The sequence below is a fragment of the Plectrocnemia conspersa genome, unplaced genomic scaffold, assembly GCF_051122295.1.
Source record: "Plectrocnemia conspersa isolate PC_06_02 unplaced genomic scaffold, ASM5112229v1 ptg000005l, whole genome shotgun sequence".
Taxonomy (NCBI): Eukaryota; Metazoa; Arthropoda; class Insecta; order Trichoptera; family Polycentropodidae; genus Plectrocnemia; species Plectrocnemia conspersa.
In genome coordinates, this window is record NW_028277169.1 from 18,374,518 (window position 1) to 18,392,838 (window position 18,321).

General features: G+C 30.3%; 1 protein-coding gene across 7 annotated transcripts in view; it reads left to right on the forward strand.

Annotated features, from left to right (window-relative positions):
- rg (A kinase anchor protein rugose) overlaps positions 1 to 18,321 on the forward strand; it is a 529,428-nt gene that overhangs the window by 258,779 nt on the left and 252,328 nt on the right. For all 7 annotated transcript variants that reach the window (XM_088185373.1, XM_088185374.1, XM_088185375.1 and 4 more), the window contains one exon: positions 9,623 to 9,727. In XM_088185373.1, the coding sequence (XP_088041499.1) occupies positions 9,623 to 9,727 (105 nt within the window). The remainder of the gene's footprint in view (positions 1 to 9,622; positions 9,728 to 18,321) is intronic.

The following is an 18,321-nucleotide window of genomic DNA, read 5'->3' on the forward strand; positions in this document are numbered from 1 at the left end:
TTTATACTTTCAAAGATTTATGAGACATAATGTTTGTAAAACGATAAAAACATGCATATGGCAAGTACATGTAAACTAATATTCGCCCCCATAGAAGCAATTCTGTTAACATGTTTTGTACTTGCTGGTTTTACATATTATATTCGTTTTAAATTACTGCTTATATGTTAATTTGAATGAGCACATGAAATTCATTCTTGTAGATATTATTACCATGTCGGAAAAAATGTTAACATGTTTCTATTTCGCGCGAAACACTAATAGTATCCTGTATCTCGCTTGTAATTTCATGTACGTCTAAGTAGTAGTAAATACCGGAGTGTATAACTTGCTACTATCTATCTAACACGCATTCTCTTATGCTACCTGAGAATCTGGCATCTGTGAGCTGTCCAGTCGATAATACCGTCGTTCAGAAAATATTAATATTCTATTAATGAACAAATATAATAATTTTTGGTTTTCCTAGACTCGTATACACATGATAAATATATCATTCATAAATTTAGAAAGAAATTTAATCAGTTTGTATGTGACATTTTGATCGATGATACGCTTTCATCTTTATGGTAGCTGAATGATTTCTCCCTTGAAAAATTTCTAGTACTTTTAGCGAAAAACTGAGTGAAGTGGTTTTTTCTAGTGAAAGAAATTTTCGTAAAGCTCAACAAATAAAGAGGATGAAATTACAAGGTTTGGATTACATCCCGAATATCCATAGAAATGTGTTGTCTGGCATTATCATAGTATAACACAACCTTTTTATTAGCTAACTCTCGTCTCTTACTGTTTTTAGTTTCGTCAACTGTGAGCAGTACTTAGTGGAATAATTTATTTGGTCTAGTGGCGGCAGCTTATAATACACTATATACTTATCATGACTTTTGTGTGCAATCCAGCCTTTTGAAGGTTTGAGAACTCTAGGGGTGTGACTTCGTAGCCAGTAAAACTCAAGGTGGAATCTAGTTAAAGTGGTATTACATTATATTTACATATGTTGCGAAAGACGATAAATGGCGAGATGTTTTTCGAGCGATAGTGGAAAAGCTGGCGGAAGGATGATGTCAGCGGACGATCCTCAGAGTTCTGATTGGTGTGGCAGCGACAGCGTATTCTCCGAGCGGTGGTTGTATGAGTCCATGATTGCGGGCGGCAGGCGTCTGCTGGTCTCTTCGAGTGTCTGCCTGAGTAATTGAGTGTCTGCTGATGACTACCTCCTCCTCATCAGAGTCCATGCTTAAGTGTCCAAGGCTGCAAAGCTTGCTGATCAATCGAAATTATGCAGTGACGCCGACTCAAAATAATACCATAGAAGATCGCAGAAGCCACGCTTCTCTCTTCGCATCCCCTGGTCCTGCTTGCCGTCTGGAATATATAAATAAGCCCGATTTGATGAGTAGATCCTTTAAACGCACCTTAAAGTGTAATTAACATATACAAATTGTACGTGACGATCTCAATTGCTGTATAAAAATTAAAACTTTATCTTAAAGTAAAAATGAACACATTAGAAGATAACATAACCTTTAATACATTGAATGTTTTAACCGTGATGCACTAGCGCTTTGTTTCTTCCTCAGCTTTTGTTACATGCTTTTGTAGCTACACTACACACATTTACACTAATGACTACATCAAATAGACGACATACGTCTTTATGGAATTAACTTAATCATCTATCTGATACGGTACATTTAATGCTACAGGGCGTAAGTTTCATTGCAGCTATATCAATATACTTTAATATTGTAACGCTGAATAATATAACTCGTATCTCATCAACCGTTGCCCAGAGCAGCGAGATTAATAGAGTTACATCGTAATTGGATCTCGGCTAACCCCCGTCGACTACATGACGTCCGTTAATCCACTTCCGCGGCGTATGCGACGCGTTTTCTATTTTTTCCACTCTATATGTATCTATCGTCATTCGAGTCTCCATTGTGTTCGACGACTATAACCATATTAATCGCAAAAAAGCCCTCGTCTATCATACCATACGAATACCACTCACTACTCTATGATAGAACTTAAAAGTTCTCCTAGAACGTAATCGAATTGTGTAGCACGAGCTATGTTATATATGTATTAACTTGTTCCTTGATATATCTTTTTACTGAACACTTTTTATTGTATTATTTTTATCTGATAACAGACATAAGAGTTTTGGAACCTTATGAGAATTTAATTTACCACGAGAGAATTATTTATTTCACAAGTAATTCCTATAACATTGAACGAATGTCGTTGTTTGTGACTTTTTTATTGAACAAACACATTTTGAGAATAATAATACAGTATAGCAGTGTAGGTAAAGTTAAGTGATAGTTTCTTTATACACCTTAATAATTTAATATTAATAATAAATAACAAGCCAGAGGCTATTATATCTATTATATTCCTAAGCTGTTACCCCAACTTTAAAAGGCCAGGCGTATATCGTGACCCTATCCCTTAATAATTTCTTAATGAGGCCAAAGTAGCAAAGCATGTTTATCATTCGCATTAGAATGTGATCAGGTGACTCCTATTTTGAGACCTTACCTTTATTGAATTGCTAATCACGCATATGAATACTCAATGAATTGGCTAATTCCCCTTCTATTAATGTATATAATTTATTATATTGGATCTATTTATAGTTTATTACATTTTAATAACTATGATTTTGCGTTTAATGTTTGCTCTGAAGCACTAGTTTAATATTCAATCGATATAATCGCCTGTCAAATGAATTAGCAGACGAGTGCTAGTATAAATTGTTTTTGTTGAAATTAATGCAATTGTATCGTTTCAAATTGTAATAGATGACATTTCCAGTGCTCGAACCCCTGCGTAATGTCATTTCGATTTGTAAATTCGGCATACAGTTAAATGCATCGTCCATCAGCAGCAGGCGTGTGCATTTGGTATGCATATATGCCAACTAAAATTTGTCCAAAAATAAATTATTATATAAATAAACTCGATAATATTGATGTATTTTATAAATGGATATATTTTTTAATGGGCCTGATTTTAATACGACGTAAGAATAATAGTTAATAAAAGATTTTTAATACCAGGGCCGACACGATTTTATTGCTTTTGACGTGAATTTTTGCCTTCTGAGAAGTAATAATTGTTTTTGCGCTCTCCTATTGACTCTAAAACTATAATTAGTTTTAGAACTTTCATTTGCTTAGGTTTAGGTTTGGACAGCAAATGGACGTTTCGCTACTGTCAAATTGGGCTTCGTAGACATTTTAGAGCAGCATATTAGCGCTTATCAGTTAAATTATATTTTCGCTAGTATACATATATAATATATTTACTGGTGAAATTGTATTTGAAGTTAAACGCCTACCGATTAAATGTATATATTAGACGTGATTTATTTTAACTTTTTTATTAACATTTATTAAATAAATTACAAACACTACTTCACTTATATTTATACTCTCTAGTTCTCAACATTAAAAATCTATCTACGTTTTAATACTTCCCCTATTTTTATTATTATTTGCATTATTTTTCATTAATCCAATAGTTCATTACTACCTATATCCTTAGATTTTTTATATTGTTGATGAATGCTCCTTTCAATATTTTAAAAACACACAGAGCAACACCTTTGTCGGTCGGAAACTTCCTAAACTTCATTAGTATTTTTTAATGTAGATATACTACATAAGTATTTTGAATTTTATTATATAATCATTTTATAGTAATTTTTTATACAATATAATGTTAGTTGTCCTAGTATTGTCTATGATTCGTTTTAATATTGAATAAATGTATTAAAATTCCAATACATATCATATAATGATTATTAATACATATAGTATATATTTTAATAATATTTACGTATTTTTAGGTAGCATTGTTAAATAATTTTTCTTATCGGCCTCTTTAGCTATTTTTATTACATTGACTTTCATAATTTTAATATTGTAGATGCCGTTTTTTCTTGAAATTAAAAATTATTTCTCGAGAATTTCTTGATAAAAATGTTAAATCGAAAATTCTCATTTCTCGAGAAATTTTCTTTTTTTTAAGAATTTTCATAGTCTTCTAATTAAAAATGAAATTTTTATAAATATTTTTAAACGTTTTATAACTGCTGCATTTTTCATTGACCCATAAAATGGGTGTATCCGTGATATATTTAAAAATAGGCATGCTTTCTTTGAAGCATTTAATAGAAGTCGGTAGTACATATTCGACTGGAAGAAAATTGTTTACGATTTTTTCAACTACTCTATTTCGCTTTATCTTTGCTTTGCTTATCTAAGAACTACATTATTAATTAAATAAGAAAAAATCACTCCGCCTGAGAATCGACAGATTGCAAAAACTTATAGGGGTTTTCCACAGAGTTACGCCATAAAATTTGCCTATCGGCGAATAATATAAATATATCTACAATTTACACTGTATTATTTTAATCACATTCAATATATTACATTTTTTTTGTTTACCAAAATTTCTTGAGAATTTTCGAGAAAATCGAAAAGTAAAAATTCTTATTCCCAAAAAGAAATAAAAAAAAACACTGAAAACCTAGAATGCCTAGTTATAGATATGTATTGTTTTTTTGTTTTTATTTTAGTGTTTTCATAATAACAAATACAAAAACTTAAATGTGATATATACAGTCAATTATTAAAAAAATTCTGTTTTCCTTCCTCTTTTTTTTCTGAACATATTATTTCGAAATCACGTCTCTCATAGGGTTGTTTTGCTTCATATTACGGTGTATTCGGTAGTATACGTCGTTCGCAGCGGGGCGGTATCGCATAATTTTTGGCATTTATGAAAGCGATAAATAAACGCAACACATGGGGATTCGCGCCGTTGACGCCTTTACAGAAAACGCACAAACCTATGGGGTGGCAAACGTATGGATTACGTACTATAGCTCAGTTTTTTCCACCTTTTCCGTTTGCGAAAAATCCCGGGTTATTGGGGGAGGGAGAGGGGTTAAGCGCGGTCAATACGGGAACAATACGCGGGGTTTTCTTTTTTCCCCTTTGTCACCTTGGGCGTCGGAAAATCGGAAGGGCGCCAATAATGGCGTCATGGGAACATACGTCAAAGCTGGGCGGAAAAATGTCAGCCGAAGGACGATGGTCACATACTTAACCTGCATTACTTCAAATCTAATAAATGACACGTTTTCACAGTGACCCACAATCTTGGGTGCTAGGAGGCGCTTACATATTTCATAGTTTTGGGAAATCGTCATGATTTGAATATGCATGATATATAAATATTATAAAATACACTTCAAAGTAAAAAGTATGCAAAATTTTCTTAGCTTGCGCGTTTCGCACGTTGTGAAATTTTTGTTTGAAATTACAAAGAAGTTCGCGTTGAGGTTTTATCATACATAAGATAAAGTTATTCGAAACTTTCACGTGAGACACGACATTTGACATGCTACATTTATATATAAAATTTAACTTTCATTTTAACATCGCAAATAACATGATTAAGCATTTTTGCTAAGTTAACTTGGCTTGAATCTACAATATAAATTTATTCACTAACTTAATTTTATACTTCTATATCTATAATATAGATTATTGAAACACTGCCTTTTTCATTGAAACTTTTCTGAGAACGTTGCAATAACATAATAATCCTAATATAATATTAGCTTAATGCTTAAAATTATACTGACTTTTAAGCATACAATTTAAAGCATATTTATATTCATAATATTTTAATTAAAAAATCTATCATGATATATACATAAACTTAAATTAGCGGCAGTTGATGTTGATGCAGGATAATAAAATTGCTGCTGCAGCTGTTTTATGAACAAAGTTGTATATTTCATTTTTACATGATTCAATCTGATACAAAACCGTAAATCGCTATGTAGCTATTCATAAAAGCTTGTATATTTTTTATTTCACTACGAAATGTACATTACTAAATTTCACTCTAGATTATTTGACGGTCAAATCTTTACTTTTTCGACGTTATAGAGATTTATAGTGTACTTTTGTTTACACAAATCTAACATAAGGAACGTGCTATTCCATCGAGTTTCTATATCTTTAACTTTGAATTAAAAAATCTTGGTAAAGCGCACAATACTTGCTCTTTGATAAATATATATATACATAGATTCAAGTTTTTTCACTGCATTCAAAATAACATTCAACTCTATTTACTTGAACAAAAACAGCATCGTCTATCGTAGCTGAAAGTTGTGTGTAAAAAACTCATACCAATGAATTCAGTAATACGTGTAAAACTACCTATAATAATAATGTCAGCAAAACAAGCTTATCTGCCAAATAAGCTTTCTATTAGTTTTATTAAAGAGTTAATTTTAATAAAGTGTATAACGAAAGTTTTAAACTATGTTTTCTAGTGGTTTTCCAAGCTACTTATAAAGTTTTAAACATCGTCAAAACAAAATAAGTTTAAGTTTCTGTCGTATGTTTGAGACGAAATAGATATATAATATTTGATGTATTAAAATCCTAACAACATACGTTTGTTTATATCTTATCAAGATATTTATAAAATTATTAATTTAATTATGTATAGCCTTTGAAAATTAATATATTAAAAAAATAGTCAGTACTAAAACGAAAGAAATTAATTAATTTTATATGAAATTTACTAAAAAGTTATTCAATAGTGGTAGACGTGTTTTCATTTGGTTTCATACCGCTTCTTTCACAACTTCGCTGTATTTTATTGAACGAAATTGCAAACACAATTTCTTATGAATTCAGCGAGTTATTTTATTTGTATTGCTGTAATTACAGATAAATACCCACAAGTGCGTTGAAATTCATGCTTTAATAACTTTTATTACTTTGGGTAAATTCAAACTTGCTCTGACTTAAAATAGCTTGACATTAAATATTCTTTATGTGGTATACTGGTTTCTTGGTGTTTTTCATTTCTCGAGAAATGAGAATTCTTGTTTTCACGATAATTCTAGAAATTTAAAAAAATGTATATAATAAATATACTGTATGTGATTATAATAGTTCATTTTATTGTTGGTTAACAGAGATGATCGTTTAATAAAATAAATTTCAATATGATGATGATTTGTTAAATGGACGCGAATAATCAAAGGACTTGAACCGTTCGATCTACTTTGATTATAATATTTTCATATTTATACCCGAATCGTAGGGAAAATTGTTAATAACAGCTATTGCTACTTTATATGTTTCATATTTTGAACAAAATAAAGATCAAAAAATGTCTTGGATTTTTTAAATGATGAGATTTAAATTCGCTGAATTTTATGGCGTAGTTCTGTGGAAAGCCACTGCCACTTCTTAACCCTTTGAGGTACCCCAGATACCGAAGAAATAATAAATAAAATACATTTTAATTATATTTATAATATTTTTTTTAATTTGAATAAATTTAAATGATTTTTATAAAAAATACCAATAAATTGAAGAATACAAAATAAATTAATATAACAAAATATGTTTTAAATTAATTTTATAAAAATATTGAAAATTTTTGTATTGATTAAAAAAATCTACAGAAGCCGAATAATATATAATAAATACAAAAAAGTAGTAAAAGAAATTAAAGCAATCAATCGCTGAATTTTTCCTATAATTTTTTATACATGTAATATAAACATAAACAATTTTTTGGCATTCGAATACTTCCGAAATCTATAAAAAGCTTGCCAAAAGGCATACATGTTTTAAAACATCATTTTTTATGCTGCGCTATAAAACATTAAAAAATATTCGTACAAATTTTATTTAAAACAAAAATGGTTCTATGAAAATTTTTGATTTGCTATTTTTCTCGAAAATTTTAAAAAAAAACGACTACCCGTGTGTATATGAATTTTTTAAGTATCTCAATAATTAAAAATTTTAGTTCAATTTTTATTTTGTATAAATAAATTATACAAGTTATTGGTTAGTTGCTGCGTGAAATATATGTATGTGATGTCATCTGGATTTAATTAAATAAATAAATAACTTATCAGGTACTAAGAAGATAAGTAGAAACGTATTTTTTTGAATAAGGCGAATGAATCTATTACTTTTCAATAGCAATCCATATGTTATTTGACACACGGAAATTAATATTGCTACAAAGGGAATAAGCAACTCTATAAAGATCTTGACTGTACCATTATTAAACCGTTGTGCGATTTGTTGATCAAATAGTGTGACAGCAAAGAAGATCTATACGGAAATAAGCATTGCTTGTCAACCATTGAGTACAAAAGTTCTCTGTATGACGATCTAGTATCAAACAAACACCAGATCGGTAGGCTTAATGTTTTCTGAGATTGCCTAAGCTCTCATGTTCACTGGATTCTAGCCTTTTTTAAACAAACAAAAAATGCTCAATGCATTTAACAGAAGCGACCAAGACTCCTTATATTGCCATTAAGACTATAAATATCCTTAAGCTTTCCCATATAGTGCTAATCTTGCTCTAAACGACTTATTTCTGGGAAAGACTTTTCCAAAGATGAGCAACTCACTCCTTGGTTCTGTGACAGTCAAAATAATTATACACTGATTTCAAACTTTCTTTCGTATTTATACACATATTTTTGAGTAAAAATATATTGAATAATAAGTTATATATTAACTTTATATAAAAAACGTATGTGTGTCACAACCGTATATATGTTCTTGAATCTTGGGTCGGCTTATTTTTTTGCAAATCGTTCACTAATATTTTCGCGCCGACTTTGTGCCTCAGTTATTGACAAGTCCTAACACCCTCATTTGCCCTTCGCTTACCATACCATGCATTGAGAGAAAGAGAGAGCTTTTATCAAGAGCTTCGGTCGGTTGAGTGGTGTTCATCCCAAACCTGTCACGCGAGCATAGGACAAGGGTCGATCGCTAGGGTTTTCCGATTCCGGCAGGTCCACCTTTGAAAAAATTCTTCAAATCCATGCCGAAACAAATATATTTATACAACACACACATATAGTATTTCTCCATCTCTCTCTCCCTCTTTCATTCCCTTCATACATACATAACGTGGAATTGATCCTTTTGACCCGGATCGTAATCTCTCGTTAGCTCAAGATTTCCTTTGTTTTCCGCCCAGAAGTTTATTGTTCTTTCGGGTCCCTTTATATGGCAAACATGATTTAAATGTTTACTTTCCTTTGCTTAAAAAAATCGCCGGCGGTATTTTGATTTCATTTTTTTTACATTCGAGACATTGAAATTTCCTATTATCATAATATAAAATTCGGATTTTAGATACATGCGTATATATCATATATGCGTTGGGTTCGATATACTGTAACGAAAGTCTTGGATATCTCATTATTTGATGGATGATGGAAAGTTGAGCAAAGTTTCCTTTTTAATATGAGCTGACCCTATTTTTTGCGTAATAATAATTTTAATATCATAATAAAGTATTCTATTGTTATATTTTGGTATTTATGATTTTTTCTCTTATAAAATCAGATAATGTACTGTGTTTTTTTCATAATATAATACGATATTCGATGATTAATAACTTAGGATCTAATAAATAACGTAATTTTACAAAATTTTATTACAGCACTTTTACCAGAAATGTTATCAATATTTTATTTAAATTCATAGTTATTATCACACTATATATTCATATGTTTTATTATATTTTTCAGCTTGTCGGCGGAGAATTCGACATGGAGTTAAACTTCGTTATACAGGATGCCCAAAATATACAACACATGCTGGAGCTGCTAGACCACTGCCCGCCAAACTTACAGGTATGTTTACCTAAAAGTTTTCCTCGTATTTCCTGGTTTAAAACGGTCCTTTGCCGAATTATATTTGGTTTCACCGAGCTTAGTTTTCACTTTTGACAATGTTTAATTTAAGCATTATTCATTAGCAACAACAATACCTACTTAACCAACTCGAATAAGGAACTTTATTAAGACCCTTTGCTTAGACGATTACACATACTATTTACACAGTTAATAAGTAAATGGAATAAGTTAATTTTATTAATATTACAATTTGTGAACTCAATCTCCCAAGCGCTTATAAAAAGTATCATCCTTCATCAATAGAGAAATACCTTTAAAAAAATTATTCAGAATGTTAATATTATGGAAAGTAATTCATTTTATTGAAAAATACTCAGTTTGATTTAATATATACTTATATATTCGTTTTTTATTGAGTGTGGGAGTGGGAGCATATTATCGAGCGACGTCTCTTCTATATATGATACTTACCCCTAGTTTGTCTACCCACGTCTATTTGTTGAAAAGAATCCTGGCGCCAGACTGGTTCCTTTCTTTAAACGTATTGCATATAAATATATATTTATATGTATAAGTTTAAATATTTTAATTTAATTTCAGTGACGTCTTCTCCGTATACATCATAAATGTTTTTCTTTGTCACAGTCATACAAAACCATTATAAAATTCATAAAGAGAAAGTGTCCCGTGTACACTGTAACATTTTTTTCTCAAATGAATATTCGATAAAGTTTATTTGCTTATACTATTTAGAATAAAATGTAAAAAAAATCTTAAAATAAAACAGTTTGTATACTTAAGAAACACAGATTTTACTAAATATAATGTCAATCGGTTGTATTTACTATGACCGAAATTCGCAGAATTCTTTCGTTGAACGAAACAAACTGTTGAAAAGGCCCACACTCTATTATCGTTTAACGCTTATCTCAAAAACATGTGTGTGTCGCAAAATTTTGTGAAGTTCGTGCTACAATTTTGTTTTTGTTGTTTCAAGCGTAGAGATTTTTTTATAAATCAGTTCAATAATTCGATCGCGGTTTATTTACCTTTAGTTACATAATTTATACGCAAATCTACACAAAACAAACGCCGATACGAATCCGATGTGTATTAAATTCGTTCCAAACATTATTAGCGATTGTATTTACAATAAACTTTATAAAATTACGTATATAAAATATTTCACTTACATTGGCTGATTAATTCGTTTCTAGCTGATCTTAATTCTGGTAATTTTAAAAAGCTGAAATGACGCCCCTGATCAAAAACTGTGTTAAATAGTAATTTAGGCATTTTATATTTGACGTCCTGACTGATCAATGAATTGCTTAATTAATATACAATTATGTCATGATTACGTTTCATTTTCTTGTCTGTGATTAGTTTTTCTCTGTTGTAAAGTGATGCTGTCCTAGATTTTAATTGAATTTTACATAAGGTGGTAATGAAACTCAGAATGCATATATCATTTGATATTTTTTATGTTAAAATATGCCCCATAAAACCAACTGGTTTTCGGGTCAGTTAGTCAGTAAAATGACCAATTTATATCTTTAATCACTTTCGGCAAGTCTTTTAAAAACCAACAGTTATGTCTCGCCCGACTCCTATATTTCACTAAAACCATAACAATATCTCTTCATGCAGAAATACAAGTCGTCGTATATACTGATTTTGAAAATGCTTTCGACAAGGTTTGTCATGCGTTATTAGTAAAAAAATGTCAGACTCGGTTGCTTAAATGATTTAACTCGATTATTGTTAGGTTATTTAAGCGATTGTAACATATGACGACCAATTGTAAAAAGAGTATTTTATCTCTTCGAGCGTTCCTCAAGGTTCAAACTTAGGCCCTCTACTCTTTGTGCTATTTATAAATGCCATAAATAATGTTACAAATTATAATATTCTGTAATTTATAAAAGCTACTTTTTCTTTAGAAGGGTTGCGCGACAGACAAAACATTCTTTCCTGCGCACAAAACTATTGTTTTTCTACCCTTTGGTTACCGATCGTCGGAGTGGCCATCTGAATCGTTTCTATTTTAAGGCGTGAATTAATTTCGTGACTGTCTAAGAATCTATGCAATTGTCTCGCATAGATTCTCATATACGATTCGACAGAGCTATCTCTAACGAACATTATAAAATATGTGACACTTGGTCACATAGGAGAGGTTCGGTAAAAGATTTAGTAAAAGACGCCACGGAGCCACAGTAATAGAGACGAGCCAAGAGACCGCTTCGATATGAGAGACATCAGCCATAAAGTTTTGTGAGAAAATTTTTTTGCGTCTATTTGGCTGTAAAACCAAACCCTTTCGACCTTAAAACCAGAAAGTGTCATTTTTCCAGTCTTATTTGCTAACAGATAATTCTTAGGATTCTCTCTGGCTAGAGAATATTATTATATTCTCTCTAAACGTAAACGTCTGCAACAAATTTTACAATATTCTTAGTTTTGTTATGGGGAACGAGTTTAATTTTGATGATCTGTCAGTTAGTTGTGTCCTCTATGACAACATTCTTGAATCTTGATCTATAATTTGAAATCCCTGAATAAACCAAAAATCTCTCTTAATCGAAACTTTTTAAAAATGTTCTTGAAATACCTTTGTATAACGTTATTTAAGGACGTTACTAGGACTGTTTCAATTTTTTCTTTTCATGTTCCCATACCACAAATATCTAATTTACGTATCGTAACCAAACTTCCGGTCTTAAACTTGTTTTCTGTGCTATACGTACATATACATATACTGTATATAAAATAATCTAAAAAAATACATTTTTTTTATTATCATCATTACAACCCGTAGAACCTTCTTTCTCCGGCATTACACGCGCAAAAAATCAGTTGAGCCGCAAAATAATGTATGAGAATTTTCCGCCCTGACCTGCCCGGTGGTATAAATTACTTTAATGTGCCTAGGTATTAATTAGGGTTCACCGGCATTATCCTTCCTCGCATAAGGCCCGCGTTACCCGAAACTTTGCCTGTAGGTACATCACTCGCTCCAGGCGTACATTTTACCTTGTAAAGCATTTAAATGAGAACGCACGTCTCATGAAAAAACTTCTGAGGTCGCATGCGTTACATATACATTTTAAGTTTTAAGCCTCGAGGCGAAGAAAATGAATAATAAAATATTTACAAGTTTTTCACAATGGATAAATAATAACCATACAGAGTCCCATAATTATAAAATATTTAATACAATGCACTATTAAATATACCTTAACCAACTTTTGCTTGCATTATTCTCTTAGTTATATAGTATCATTGAATAATTTACTATAAACAATATATTGAAGAGGCATTCATCTCACAAGTCAATTCATGTTGCAATAAGCTGCTGTGCGTGTGGTTCATTTAATATCATATTGATCGCGAGACGAATTGGAAATTTGCTGCTTACAATGTTACAATTGCACAATTATTTAAAAGTTCTTTATACCGCAGATAAATAAAATATAATATATTATTATATTATCATAGAAGCAATTTCCCGAATAACTCTCACGGAGCCTATATTATTACACGTATGTATTTAATCAAATCAATTAAAGCCAACACATCTGCGTAGAACGCGCGTGCGATATGGTATAATTTAGAATCTTCCATGCTGTGGTATAGACATTTGGGTGATCGATTCATTAATTATCAACCTCGAGGCCACGATCCGACGAGTATCCGAATCGACCCCATCAATACCCAAACCCTTTTCGACCCCATCCTTTGCAAAATACGGAGCGTTCACCTTCCAGCCAAACCAAATGTCGAGAATTAATTTCTTCCGAGTCACCCCCAGTGTCCTTAGGACGAAATCGATATCTTTTCTGCAAATTTTATTCTCGGTAGCCTCGGTGAATTAAAGTCTAATTAGACCTTTCACTTCTAATTGTGTGCCATTATTAGATTTAACGACGTCATACTGATATAAATATGTAGATAAAGTTATTCGATACGTTTTATATAAAAAAAAACAAGCAGATTCACTGAATCGCGTCATGTGTGAAAATATATATCATGTTATATATTATCTTCGATTATAGCATACAATACTATCGTATTACATCTCCTGTATCATGGCTTGTTAAACCTTCCCGTGTTTCGTTCTGAAATCCTTGCGTATTCTCTACATCCTGAAATCCCAAATACCCTGCTGCTTCGATGTGCCGAATTCTCCCCAATACAACAGCATCGCCCCTGTTTTCCTACTTAACTCTTTCCAGTTTCCTTCTCGCTTGCGCTTAATGGATTGTTGCCCAATAAGCCGAAATTGCGGAATGCCTCTACGGAACTGTATCGGTAGACGAACCAATTTGTCTCTGGTATTCCAATTTTTCCTGTTTTATTTAAGCCTACGGCCACTGTGTGTATGTAACCCTCCGAATCTGCCCTATTCTCGGCATTATGCCGAGAGAAAGATTTGTGGTCGACCAATACCTGTCTCAGTGTTCTCCGTTTGTGTTGGGTCCGTTATTTATTTAGCGGAGGGATTTATTGAATGGAAAGCTTGTCGGGGAGTCTTTTAAAGCGCAAGAGACCCCCAAGGGCTGTGTTGGTGACTCGAAAAGTAATTCGCAGCTTTGGTCAAATTGTTATATAATTCGACGGGCGATGGGGCGCATTTAAATGGACGAATTTAATTTTGAGCATGACCTGCCAGTGTCGCATGTCACCCCTAACGTGTATCTGTAGTAAATGTATTTATAATGAGGCATCATATGGAAATAATATATCAAGCTGAATCTATGTTTCAATATCACTTATATATTACACCATATGTACGACAATTTAAAACCTTATTGCAACTTAAAAAATATTTAGATATGATTAAACATATAATATTATTGAAAAAATATCTTCGACGAAATACACAAAAGTAATTTAATTGCAATTTTAATACTGGTAATAGTTACAAAAATGTACTTTTTTACATCACGAGTAATGTACTCAATCTATTTTTTTCTAATGATTATATCAGTTTTAGAAATGTAAATGTTATTATATAATATACCTTGTTCAAGTTAAAAAATCATAAAATGCCATATTCAGAATTTATTTGGTATCTAATTGTTTTATTTATGATGTGCTAAATTAGTTGTCTTAGTTAATATTATATTAAAAGCCCTATAATTATTTTTTCATACGAAATAGAAAGATGTTAGTCCAAAATATGCAAAAGAGTCTTTCGTACTTGTATGAAGTATTCGCTATTTTAAACTATTAGAATATTTAATAATAAACTATAAAATATTCATATATATTCGGTAATTTATATATAACGAAAATAATGTTTATTATAAATTAAGGTTTACACATACCTCATTTTATGCTATAAAAAAAATCAATTAAAATTGTTTCCAATTTTAAATCAATATAATGTTTTAAAACCACTACTCGGTATGGTCAAAAATATTTTCCTAATAAATAACTTTAGACATACTTAAAATCAAATAATATTCGTATTGATTTAAAAGTGATTAAAAATACATATACCTACCAATCGTTGAGATAGTCCACGGTTGTAAAGGAATAACTTTTAAATATGGGTCATTTCTGGAGTTTCGGCAATTATAAAGTTATGCCATAAATATAGGAATTTTAATAATGCACAAATAGGCTGTCGATAATGCAACGGTACATCGAATAAAAATAACTACTAATAACGTTGCTGTAATACACAACAATAGTGAAATATATTTGGATTAGAATTTGTAATTGCCATATAAATAAAATGACTTTTTAATTAGTTTTTGGTGTTTTTTTTTATAAATATATCAAGATATAGTTAAATTGTAACATTCATATAACACGCTGTGTGTATCTTTTATATTTAATTTCGTACAATAAATATACAATTTCCGCTTAGATAACAATATTCTATGACAGTAAAAAAATAATATAGATGTATAAAGGTTTTGTTTATATTCTTGCTTGTCACCTTCTTAACAATGAGTTCATCATCAGCCTTATTTACTGTTCATTTATTTTTTATTTTATCTTTCTCCTTTATTTTGTTGTTCATTGATCTCTTTTAGATTAATCAAGTATTTGTTCGACAAATGTTCTAAGTGAGATTATATTGACACAATAGTATCTTTGTTGTTGATATTCGAGTTTAATTCATTCCTTAAAACAACTAATTTATTTGTGATAATTCATGGACTTTTTTTCAGTAACTATGCCTTTTATTACCGCATGTTTATTGCACTAAATTTATATTTTTTATCAATTATAGTAGCTCCTTCTTTCTTAATTTATTATTTTCCTAAAATACCGTTTTAAAGTAGCATCTTAACAACATATACAAAATAATCTGTGAACTAATCATAAAAAACGTTGTGCTTAGGCTTAGTATTTGACTTTCATATGACTGGAAACATCTCTTTATCTTTCCTTTTAAGGTTTTAAAATTTAATATTTGATAAAAAAAAAACATTTAAAATCACAAAGAAGTAATGCTTATCCGATTTTTCTTTTGCCAAGTACTTACGTGCAGGCATTTTGCTCTAAATAATCCAAGAAGAAAGACGCAATCTTTAATGGTTTCCTAAAAAGTAAAAATAAATATGAAGGCAGCTTCCTTATCTCCACTAATGGCTTCTCTAGTAAATTGAATATTAAGTAGAGAAGTCATTTTTTATTTTGTATATACTAGAATAATTAAAGTCAAAATAGCGTAGTTCGTCAACTATCCTGGCAACTCAGAATCCATGGGTTCCGGTCTCGACAACATACTTTTATTTTTAAAAATACAAGATGACATATATTAATTATAAATTATAATACATATACTAATTTATAATAAGTATATAATTATCACCGATTCATAGACTTAGTTTGCTTACATGAAATCAAAAAAATTATTTTATGGACAATTATTGAACAGCTCTATTTGTAGGGAATTTTTTTTATAATAATATCACATTAATAAAGCTTATTATCAGAATAAATTATAGAAGCATGATTAAATTGACTTCAACAAATATGTTGTACGACTTTTATGCCAATAAATTACTATTTTTACTTTAAAAGTTTTAAACTAAAACTTGGGTTCAAATCATTTTATATACATTTAAACCAAATACGATTAATTGTATGATATTTTTCATGGAATAAAAAAATATTGAAAATTTTCATCCACGATATCTACTACCTAATAATCAACCGAAAAAATCTTTTTTAAATATGTTAATATTCAGCTTGATTATAATTCCACGTATTAATTTAGCTTTTACTAGCAAAAATTGTGTTTTACATTGTTATTAATTTGATACCACCCTACAAAAACAATAATCAAGGTTATAACTTAAAGTATCGTAAATTATTTCCATCAAGCCGTGAATAACGTCGTAATATCGCGATTTCATCCTATCGTTCATTAATTTACGTACTCAAATAACATTATAATTGAAACATATTTAATCCGGTAAATAAAAACGGAAAGATTTACCAATAAAAAACCATTTCGTTATATTTTTTCCATGTTTATGTATACAATTTCTGTGAAATTTATTTTTAATTTATGCTATTAATCTTCGCTTCAGATTTGCATTTCTTTACATTTTTGTATGCAAGAGCGACTGCTTCTCATGCAAAATAGATTGTTAAGCTAAACTGACACAATAAGACCTACCGCCAATTTGTACCTAGGTATAATACAGTGTCCGCATTGCAGTCGAATTTGGCTTCAAGATTAATTTATTAGCACCGTGCACGAAAATGGCGGACGATATTGTACGCCCAAAATGTTTATTTAATAAATAATTTACCGTCCGTTGATGAAATGTGTTCATCTTGAATATAACGAAGCAATCTATGCGAGAACATTCAAAATTCATATACATTTTAAACGTAAGTCAAATAACAAAGGTCTGAAGCTAAAGGTCAATATAGAATTACAACGTTCACCCTCAAGTTTTGCGTTCGTTACACAAAAACAACGCGGAAGATGGAACGTGTATAATGAGAGACAATTTAATTTTGTTTATTGATTAAACAGTATACGTACATAATATATGGACAACTCTTAGAATATATATTTTAAATAAATATCGATACTATCATATTTTACATTATATTTTTTTAAATGAAGATCGAATATAGGCAAGTCGTGCAAACAAAATAATATAGGGGTGAAGTCTTAAGTGAATTTAATTAATGAAAGTTGAAAATTTACAGCCATTTCGGCTTAATTAATAATATAACTTGGGCTACAAGTTGATGCCGGGAACTTCCTAGGACAAGAAATTTCTAACTGGGAATATCGCAATTTTGAAGTTATCTTCTGAAATATAGTATTTTTAACCGGCGACGTTTGTCACTGCTTAACATTGTAAAACTTTGTTCGTTATCCAACTGCTACTCGCAGGTTTCGTTCCGATTCCGAAATGCGACAATCTGATTTATACCCTCTTTGTTCAGAAGAAAAAGTACACGCATAAAATTAATTTAAATATCAAATTAAAGTATTTTATGTTTATAAGAAAACATGTACTATAAGTTATTATATAAATAATGTATATTTTTTAATGAAAGAATGAATTCATATTTTTTAATATATTATATATTTCATTAAT